Source organism: Abrus precatorius, unplaced genomic scaffold, assembly GCF_003935025.1.
Source record: "Abrus precatorius isolate BTA unplaced genomic scaffold, Abrus_2018 Scaffold10, whole genome shotgun sequence".
Lineage (NCBI taxonomy): Eukaryota > Viridiplantae > Streptophyta > Magnoliopsida > Fabales > Fabaceae > Abrus > Abrus precatorius.
The window spans coordinates 22,568,291-22,579,087 of NW_020874292.1; the positions used below are offsets into that span (position 1 = coordinate 22,568,291).

The 10,797-nt window shown below is 35.1% G+C and overlaps 2 protein-coding genes across 3 annotated transcripts; both read left to right on the top strand.

Annotated features, from left to right (window-relative positions):
• Positions 1–1,167: 1,167 nt before the first annotated feature.
• On the top strand, positions 1,168–2,082 carry LOC113852060 (syntaxin-125-like). The gene has a single exon (XM_027482318.1). The coding sequence runs from the start codon at positions 1,168–1,170 to the stop codon at positions 2,080–2,082; it is 915 nt and encodes a 304-aa protein (XP_027338119.1).
• A 3,180-nt stretch (positions 2,083–5,262) lies between these two features.
• LOC113849598 (pre-mRNA-splicing factor SYF1) lies at positions 5,263–10,576 on the top strand. Of its 2 annotated transcripts, none has more exons than XM_027479619.1 (5): positions 5,263–7,054; positions 7,180–7,364; positions 7,462–7,632; positions 9,244–9,696; positions 9,788–10,576. In XM_027479619.1, the coding sequence occupies exons 1-5, from the start codon at positions 5,551–5,553 to the stop codon at positions 10,229–10,231; spliced, it is 2,757 nt and encodes a 918-aa protein (XP_027335420.1). In that variant the 5' UTR covers positions 5,263–5,550; the 3' UTR covers positions 10,232–10,576. The 2 variants fall into 2 exon arrangements, with proteins under 2 accessions (XP_027335420.1, XP_027335412.1); XM_027479611.1 differs by having other exon boundaries at positions 5,522–7,054; positions 9,244–9,699; positions 9,785–10,373.
• Positions 10,577–10,797: the final 221 nt, after the last annotated feature.

Sequence of the window (10,797 nt, forward strand, 5' to 3'; positions counted from 1 at the left end):
TTTGTGAAACAAAGCAGTAAACTCTTAAAAATAGTCCTTAGCTAGGTCTCCAATCCTGCACCACTAGGAAGCCAAAATCATGCGATGTGTTAACTAATTTTGTGTAGATCCCTCAACTTGTATTGTATTTTTCTTGAATGGTACATATGAAATTTGTGTAAAAATAAAAAAAAGAGAATGATTAAACTAATTGAAGTTTACAGAAACCAATTTAAAATTGAACAGCTTCAAGCGAATCAACATTTTCAACTTGCCAGGCGCCTAGTAATATTTTAAAATGATTTCACTACCGATATATGTGTAACATTATAACTTATTGTGTGAAACACATGAATAACAATTGAAAAAAATATCTTAATAAGAATACCTTTTCATTAACCTTGAATGTTTATTTATTTTTTACCTTATATGAAGGTACATAAATGATTTTCTAAAGTACTAAAAAAATAATTATCGAAATTCATAAATTGACTCTGTTCTCTGTCTGAAGTTTAATTCTACTTACATTACTTTTTGTTAAAAATAAATAATTAGAAATACATGGATGGAATACCTAAAAAAGCAAGTTTCCTGCAGGCTTCATCCAGCCTAATATTTTTCTGTGAAAATATCTATTTGACTTAAAAAGGGAGTATGAGATGGGAACTTCTATTTGAGCAAATTTTAATTTGAGCTTAAAAATACCCTTAAAACAAAAATACCAAATTGGCTGAGGGGACAGAAAAAAAGATGACCCAGTCCTTTAATAGTACAATTAAAAACAGCATTGCCACTTGTTAATATAGGAGTAACCTTTGGTATATCCAACATCTAAACACCCTTCTTTGATTAGTATAATGTTAATTAATTTGGCTGGTCCCAATTTCACATTCACCATGGACCTCTAATACGTCCACCCCAAGAACAAAAAGTACTTTTCCCCTCAGAGCCTTTTGTTGGTGACGATTTGTGGCTTTTGCCTTTTGTCACCTTCAGTTTCCTCCCTCTTAGTAAAATTGATCATAATCCATGAGAGGATGAGCACACAGGCAACCCAAGAGTTTGGTCAGCAGAAAAAACACATAGCATAACATTGTTTTTGATCAAACCATCTTTGCTTAACAAGATAAGAGATTAAAAAAAAAAAGGAATAAAAATTGTTAGTCATCTTTCATCAAATCTGCAAAAATGAACGACCTATTCTCAAGCTCCTTCAAGAAATACAGTGACTTGAGGGATCAAACCCACCTTGATGATGTGGAGGCCGGTAAGGAAAGTGTCAATCTTGATAAATTCTTTGAAGATGTGGAGAATGTAAAAGAAGACATGAGACTAGTTGAGAAGCTCTATAGAAAATTGCAAGAGGCTAATGAAGAGAGCAAGATTGTTCACAATGCTAAAACCATGAAAGATCTTAGAGCCAGAATGGACAAAGATGTTGAACAGGTCCTTAAACGTGTTAAAATCATTAAGGGTAAGCTTGAAGCCTTAGAGCGTTCCAATGCAGATAACAGAAACCTTCCAGGGTGCGGTCCAGGTTCTTCAGCAGATAGAACAAGAACCTCAGTGGTTAGTGGCTTAGGGAAGAAACTCAAGGACATGATGGATGATTTTCAAGGGTTGAGAGCAAGGATGCAAAATGAGTACAAGGAAACAGTGGAACGCAGGTATTTCACTATCACAGGAGAGAAGGCTGATGAAGAAACCATAGAGAACTTAATATCAAGTGGAGAAAGTGAGAGTTTTCTTCAAAGGGCAATCCAAGAACAAGGGAGGGGTCAGATAATGGACACCATATCAGAAATCCAAGAAAGACATGATGCTGTTAAGGAAATAGAGAAAAACTTGATGGAGCTGCATCAGGTGTTTTTGGACATGGCAGCTCTTGTAGAGGCTCAAGGTCAACAACTCAACAACATAGAGAGTCATGTGGCACATGCAAGTTCTTTTGTAAGACGAGGCACTGAACAGCTTCATGAATCTAGAGAGTATCAAAAGAGCTCGAGGAAGTGGACATGTTATGCCATACTTCTTGGTATTGTCCTTGTTATTGTGCTCCTATTTCCTCTCTTGACATCACTCTTACCTCACTTGTTACGTTGAAGAAACGGGACATCGAAGAGTTTTTCAACCCCGTTGTGTGTGATTTAGATTTTGCATTATGAAATGTCCGAGAGCATAATATGGGGATGATGCATGAGCAGTGGAAAATGGGGGGTTTATGACTTCCTTCAGATTTTGACATTTCACATGCAGAAACATTCAAGTGCTGTATCTGAAATTATTCAGGCAGGATGACCTTTTTGAAGCCAAGAAGCCATAGAACCAAGTTATTCTCAAGTTTTTGAATTCCCATAGAGTTGTAATAGCAAGAGAACATTCCAAACATGACGATGACAACGTTGTAATAGCAAGTTGACACACTTTCTCAATGATTCCATTTCTGGATCAGTTTTTTTCCCTCCACTTATATTCTTAACTCGTTGGCCGTTGCTGATAATGGTAGAAGTACTTGATACATAGTAGAATGAGGATCCTCTCATGTAACTTTTGGTATTGTGAGCGGAAGACTCAAAAGAATATTAGCACCCATCATTATTTACGTTTGACTCCATTAATTTTATTTGTGTGTAACATAATATTGTCCTGTTACTTGTTAATATGAGAAAATACAAATTCTTATCCGGTATCCTCAGATGATGATCCAAGATAAATCTCACAGTGCTGAACGGATAAATACAATATGGGATATGACATTTTAAAAGCTATTTGTAATAAAGTAGAAACACTTTAACTTATTTATTATATAATTAACATAAAAAACTATATTTACCATAGTTGCATGCTATAAAGTAATAATGATCATAACAAAAAAACTATAATAATTTGTGATTATAAAGCCCTTGAAAATATACTCTATAATTTAGATAATTGCTCTCCAACAAAACAACTTTTGTAAATTAAAAAGGAAAAAGAGCAGCAGAGAAGAAATGTATTTACAAACATACCCCCACTCAACATTGTAGTAGCGTTGGTGGGTAGAGCTGACACAAAGGAATAGTGAGAAGACTAAAAACTCAAGATCCAACATAGGCCTTCACAATCACAATGGCGTACAGCTCAGCAAAATAATCATGTTCACGCATTTCTCTCTTGCAGTTCTCGTTTCATATCTCAACACTCGCTGCTTTGTTAACCTTTTTCTTTTCTGTTGTGAGGGTGGAGAATTGGAGAAGAGGATGGGACACGCGCAAATAGAAGGGTCCTGAAGATGAAGAACAAAACAATAAGAAAGTGAGGACAGTGGTTAGTGGTTATGAATAAGAGGAACAACACAGGGACAAGGAAAATGGATCTAACATGGTTAAGGACCCAAGAGAAGAAAATGTGAAAAAATGCAATCTTTGTGTGAGGGAAAGCGCAAGTAACACAGTACAGTGAAGAGTACATGGATTGGCATTGTGGGTTTCCCTTGGTTTTGTTCTCAAAACGTGGGAAGGGGCATAATCATAGGAAAGAAAAAAAAAAGCAGCAAGGCATGAAAATCATAACAGAAGTGGAGTATTTAGAATCTAGATTAGATGCACTCAATCAAATCAATTTGCAAAGACCACAGAGAGAGAGAGAGAGAGAGAGGAAAAGAGGTTGCGTGTGCAATGTTCATATCATATTATTATTGCTGCTTACGGCATCGCCGTGTAGCAGTTGAAAACTACTTTTCTTCCCAATTTACTTGTTAAAATTTAAATAAATTATACTTTCTTATTCTGTTCCTATCACTTTTATTTATCTTTTTATTCACCACAGGATGGGTTTCATGGGCTTTATTTTGAGACTGACTCTCATTGCAGTCTCGGATCCGTTGTGGGTTGACCCATTAATCTTTTTTTTTTGTAGATTGCCGCCCAGTTAATTTTGTAAAAATTTGAATTAAGATCGCTTTATAAACTGATCCTAATTAATATAGACCAGAAAATTCAAGGAAAATCAATTGAAAACCTATTAAATTTAAAATATTTTTTTTTGTTAAACTAAATTACAGTTTAGATTTATTTTTAAAATATTTAATTTAATACAAAATGAACTTATATACATATACATATATATACATATATATATATATATATATATATATATATATATATATATATATATAATTTTATGGTAAAATCTATGCTGCTGATTAGTTTGGAAGGGTATATAAAGTGTTGGGAAAGGTATATATAGTCTTTCTCACGAGTATTATAGTTAATTTTATATTTAAGGGTTTATTAAATATTTATTAACTTATTAATTCTTAAAATATTGAAAGTAAAATTTTCAGCTTGTTCCTCTTTACCATCATTGCACTTTTTCTTTTCCAATTGCAACATCCCAATAACAAAGCACCCCTTTCATAAGCCCATTGCGTCTCACCTTTTGCAATCTTACTATGCATTACAAACCATATATTAGAACAAGTCATTACTCATTGTTGTATTTTTTGTAGCAAATGACCCAAAATTGACATTGCGACCTTAGCAACATTGTCTCTATCAATTATGGTAGCACTACCACCAACAATCTTATCCAAACTCCAATGAATTTATCAACTACAATTATTTTGTTTTCTTTTATAATAAAATTTTCACCAAGTGGCTCTCAATAAAACTGGCTACACAAGTTGCCATAACATTCAATTTTAATGGAGAATTTAGAAACGACATCATAGTGACATTTTGAGCTAGGAGATGAATTGATTAAGCAAGTAAGAGGCAATGAAGATGTAATTTATATATCAATAGAGTTATATATATAGTTTTTTTAGTTGATCTAAACTCAATTTGATTGAACTTCTAGAGAAATGTTTTAAAAAAATTGATATAAAAAAAAAATTCAAACTTCTTTCAGAAATGAAAAATAACTAATTTTTTTTTAATTTCAGAAAAGTTAAATTAAATAGTTTTTTAGAATTTAAAAAAATAAAGAAGTATAAATTATTTTTAATTTAATAAAATAAGTTTTATTATTTTTTATATTGATTTTTTTTAGTTTTCTTATATATATATATATATATATATTATAATATAAAAGTGTTACCTCAAAAATTAATAATAATTATTTTTTAACTTTTTTAAAAAGAGATCAGTTATAAAAAAAAAGCGTGTTCCAAATATATATATATATATATATATATATATATTATTAATATTTTTCATAAATATTTTATAAATTATATTACAATTTCCCCTTATAAACTCATTATAAGCAAAACAAATTTTTGCATAACACGGATTGTGACACTAATTAGAAATTTAATTTCCAGTTCTTTCTCTCGACTGTGTTGCTTGATTCTCTGATCAAAATCCAATAGAGGGTTTGGCCTTGTTTGGATAATAAAAGAAATAGGAATGAAAAAAGAGAGTGGTGCTGTTTAAATTAATTTAAAAAAAAAGACATAACTTAAGTTATTTGATGGAATTAAAAAGCAAGTAAAAAGAAAAGAATCATCCCCAATTGACTCCATTGTAAATCCGTTATACAAACAAGGGTTAAGGGTTTTACAGAGATACAGAAAGAGAGAGATAGAAGATGGCGATTTCGCAGGAGCTATACCCATCGGAAGATGACCTCCTTTACGAAGAAGAGCTTCTTCGAAACCCTTTCAGCCTCAAACTATGGTGGCGTTACCTCATCGCTCGTTCAGAAGCTCCGTTCAAGAAGCGCTTCGTCATCTACGAAAGAGCCCTCAAAGCACTTCCCGGAAGCTACAAGCTTTGGCACGCTTACCTTCGCGAACGCCTCGACCTGGTTCGCAACCTCCCAGTCACTCACTCTCACTACGACACACTAAACAACACCTTCGAACGCGCCCTTGTCACAATGCACAAAATGCCCCGAATTTGGATCATGTACCTCCAAACCCTAACGCAACAAAAATTGGTCACTCGCACTCGCAGAACCTTCGATAGAGCTCTCTGCGCTCTCCCTGTTACCCAGCACGATCGCATTTGGGAACCCTATCTCATTTTCGTTAGCCAGAAGGGTATTCCCATTGAAACTTCTCTTCGTGTTTATCGGAGGTACTTGAAATACGACCCTTCTCATATTGAAGATTTCATTGAGTTTTTGCTTAATTCTAGTCTATGGCAAGAGGGTGCTGAGAGGTTGGCTTCGGTTCTGAATGATGATCAGTTTTTTTCAATTAAGGGTAAAACCAAGCATAGGTTGTGGTTAGAGCTCTGTGATCTGCTCACTCGGCATGCTAATGAGGTTTCTGGGTTGAATGTGGATGCCATTATTAGGGGTGGGATTAGGAAATTCACTGACGAGGTGGGTAGACTTTGGACTTCGCTTGCTGAGTATTACATTAGGAGGGGTTTGCATGAGAAGGCGAGGGATGTGTTTGAAGAGGGAATGTCCACTGTTATTACTGTTAGGGATTTTAGTGTTGTGTTTGATTCCTACTCGCAATTTGAAGAGAGTATGCTTGCTTATAAAATGGAGGAGATGGGCTTGAGTGATGAGGAGGACGATGGGGAAGAAAATGGGGTTGCGGAGGAGGAGGAGGAGGAGGAAGATATTCGTTTCAGAGGAAGATTGTTGGAGGAGGACTTTGAGAGGAAGATTTTACGTGGGTTTTGGTTGAATGACAAGAATGACATAGACTTGAGATTGGCTCGATTTGATTACCTTATGGAAAGGAGGCCAGAATTGGCTAACAGTGTGCTGTTGCGGCAAAATCCTCATAATGTAGAACAGTGGCACCGAAGGGTGAAGCTTTTTGAAGGTAATCCTACGAAGCAGATATTGACTTACACTGAAGCAGTGAGGACAATTGATCCCATGAAGGCAGTAGGAAAGCCTCATACTTTGTGGGTTGCTTTTGCTAAACTGTATGAGCAGCACAAAGATCTTGCCAATGCTCGTGTCATATTTGATAAGGCAGTGCAGGTGAACTACAAAACTGTGGATAATCTGGCTAGTGTCTGGTGTGAGTGGGCAGAAATTGAGTTAAAGCATAATAATTTCAAAGGAGCACTTGAGCTGATGAGGCGGGCTACAGCAGAACCATCAGTTGAGGTCAAGAGAAGAGGTATTCTTACTTCCCCTTGTTTGCATTTTCTTTTCCCAATATGCTGTACCTTTAGTTCTTTATTGTTATTGTGTTGTTGGGGAGAGTGAACTGACTTCTACATCTGTATTATGCTTTATTTTTAGTGGCCGCTGATGGAAATGAACCAGTTCAGATGAAGCTGCATAAGTCTTTGAGATTGTGGAGCTTTTATGTTGATTTGGAGGAAAGCCTGGGTACTTTGGAGTCTACTCGGGCAGTTTATGAGCGGATATTGGATTTACGAATAGCCACTCCACAAATAATAATCAATTATGCTTATTTTCTTGAGGTATGGAGCAATTGTTGTGTTTTAGTGCAGTTTTTATTTTGGATTTTGCTTCTACTGGTTTTGGCCAATTGATAAATCATTACATTGTTCTATGCAGGAGCATAAATACTTCGAAGATGCTTTTAAAGTTTATGAAAGAGGTGTGAAGATATTTAAGTATCCCCACGTTAAAGATATATGGGTTACATATCTATCTAAATTTGTGAAGAGATATGGAAAGACAAAATTGGAGAGAGCGAGGGAGCTATTTGAAAATGCAGTTGAATCGGTATGCACACTTTTCTTATTTTTTTGCTGATTTCTGAGTGTTCTTTAAGTATCCTTTCTGTACAAGTTTTACATTGATGAGCCCATATGCAGATTCTGTTTAAAGTGTGTCAATTAGACAATTTTTATTCCTATGCTGTTTTTGTAAATGACCCATCATTGGTTGTCTGCTTGAGCTCAGGTTTTTTATTTACATCGTTTGTTTGGTTGTAATTCCCACCACTCAGGTTGACTCCATAAAATATTAGTTTTTTTTCTTGGATAAACATTAAATTGGATGATTCAATGTAGTTTTGCATTCATGAAAATTGTTGGTGGAATTTTTCGTACTTGTATGATTTTTGTGGTTGGACTTCTGAAATTTGGTTTTTAATAGATCACAATGGTGCATTTTGATGAATGTATCAGCCCTAGCTAGAGGGGTAAGCTTGGGTTGTTGTCATATGATTTTTGTGGTTGATTGTATTGGAACCAGCATATGTTTAATAATGATTGAAATTTGAAGGATTAGATGGAATGAGGTGGCAGAACGCAGAATCACTCACTTAATTACCTTCCCCTGGATCTGGAAGAAGTGTCAGTTCCTGTCCATTACTAGAGGTTTAATATATGCAGATGTGCTACAATTCGGTCTATTTTAATGTCAATGAGCCTTTAGAGGATAAATTTTCCCTGACTCAGCATCATTGACAGATTTTAGAAGATGAAATGAACATTTTGAGTAGAGTTTAAATTTTCAAATCTACTAGTAGGCATGGTTATTATTGATCGTAGATAGCAGTGCAAAGCAGCCAACTTAAAAAATGCTATGGGGGGATAGTGCATAGTTGGATACTATATATAATGATGCTAAATACTCAAAATTCATGACATATTCATAATTATCAATAAAGTCATAAAAGTCTTAAGCAAAACATTCAAGTAAGAAGTTGGTGGTCAGACTGGGAGAGAAGATGTGACCTGTTCTGTGTTAACAAGGGAAGGCTGCACTTCATTTGCATTTGCTGGAAAATGGCCAGATATGCAGTTGTCTTTGAAGAAGGTGGGCGGGCAGAGAGAAGAGGAGTGTCATATTCATTGCTGAGTCTTTTTTTTTTTGGTTGGGGTGGGGGGGTAGGTTTTTCCTTTAGGTGTGACCAAGGTAAATGTCAGTTTTACTGTAAGAATGCCCCAAAACGATGCTGGGAGAGAAGAAAGGAAGCAGTTTTCTTCACTTCTTGGGAATGGAAAGAAATGTGAGATGAGTTTCAAAGGGCCAGTATGAGGTGGGGATGGTGCAAGAGAAAATCTGAGTATATTGATATAAAGGAAGATGATCTAGAATTTGACAGGTGTAAATGAAAGTCAAGCATTCCTTTTTGTGTGATACTAACATGTGCATCTTGAAGTATTGTAATATGACTGTATTTACAAATTTTTAAATGCTCTGGATTAACCTTTACCAATAGCTTCTATTATATTTATGATTTATGGAAAATGCTTCTTGTTTAAAGATCAGAACAAGTATTTTATTGTCTGATAATGTGTTTATGTGTCAATATTACTTTTGAATGCTGATAATGCTTTACATTGCTAAACTTAATCCTTGTTTTGCGTCATGCTTGCTAAACAGGCCCCAGCTGATCAAGTGAAACCTCTTTATCTGCAATATGCTAAGCTGGAGGAGGACTATGGACTAGCCAAGCGAGCTATGAAGGTTTATGACCAAGCAACAAAGGCCGTTCCTAACAATGAGAAGTTAAGCATGTATGAAATATATATTGCTCGTGCAGCTGAGATATTTGGTGTACCCAAAACACGGGAGATCTATGAGCAAGCAATTGAATCTGGTCTTCCAGACAAGGATGTCAAAATTATGTGTTTGAAGTATGCTGAGCTGGAAAAAAGCTTGGGAGAAATTGATCGGGCCCGTGGAATATATGTATTTGCCTCTCAGTTTGCAGATCCACGATCTGATCCAGAGTTTTGGAATAAGTGGCATGAGTTTGAGGTTCAGCATGGAAATGAAGATACTTTCAGAGAAATGCTTCGTATTAAGCGGAGTGTCTCTGCCAGCTACAGTCAGGTAACTTTAACTTTTTATTTTCAATTTCCCTACAAGTCTGTAACCTTGATATTTGGCATTTATTCTGATCTTCTGATGTTTTTCTTTCCAGACACATTTTATACTGCCTGAGTATTTGATGCAAAAGGATCAAACTGTGAATCTTGACGAGGCCAAAGACAAATTGAAACAGGCTGGGATCCCTGAAGATGAAATGGCTGCTTTAGAAAGGCAATTAGCCCCAGCAGCTGAAAATACAGTGACAAAAGAGAGAAAAGTTGGGTTTGTGAGTGCAGGAGTGGAATCAGAGTCTGATGGAGGGCTAAAAACTAGTGCAAATCATGAGGATATTGAGCTACCAGAAGAAAGTGACTCTGATGATGACGATGATAAGGTTGAAATTGCACAAAAAGATGTTCCTTCTGCTGTTTTTGGTGGTTTGATTAGAAAGAGAGACGAAAATGAAAATAATGGCGAAGTAGATGGTGCAAAAGACAAGGATAATGAAAATCGGCTTGGTGCCCTTGAGAGAATAAAGAGGCTAAAACGAAATTAAATATTGGGTCAGTATTTCTAAGGAATTTTTGATAGCGCGAAATTAGTTTTGATGTTTGTATTTTGTATTAACATCAATCTTAACCAGAGTTGTTTAACTGTATTTTAGACGTGTATATCGTACAGTAAGTTGTATTTCTATTCCTTACAAATTAAATTTATTTTCACCTTTAGGCCACAGAATTGCGACCAAAATTGATGTGTTCTAGTTGAAGAGGTGACTGACTGCACTGTTAAGATGTTAGTAGTTAATACCAATTAATACGATATACAATTTTATCCACGCATGAAAATTTTCTGGGCATTCGAAACAATGAACAGTGGAGGAGTAAGAGCCTCTGTCTCTCTAATTTGCTACCGCGCGCCTTCAATTGCATGGTATTTTCCTTTCTCTTTTTGTTGAAATGAAGAGAAATTGAGATTATTGAAATAAAGTACATGCTTGGTTCATGATTGAAATTTTTATTTTTGTATTCTAAATAAAGGAGTTCTAATTAAAATAGATTTTAAATTTAAAATAATATTTAAGGGTTTAAAGATAATGTTATTAAAATTAATTATACTTAA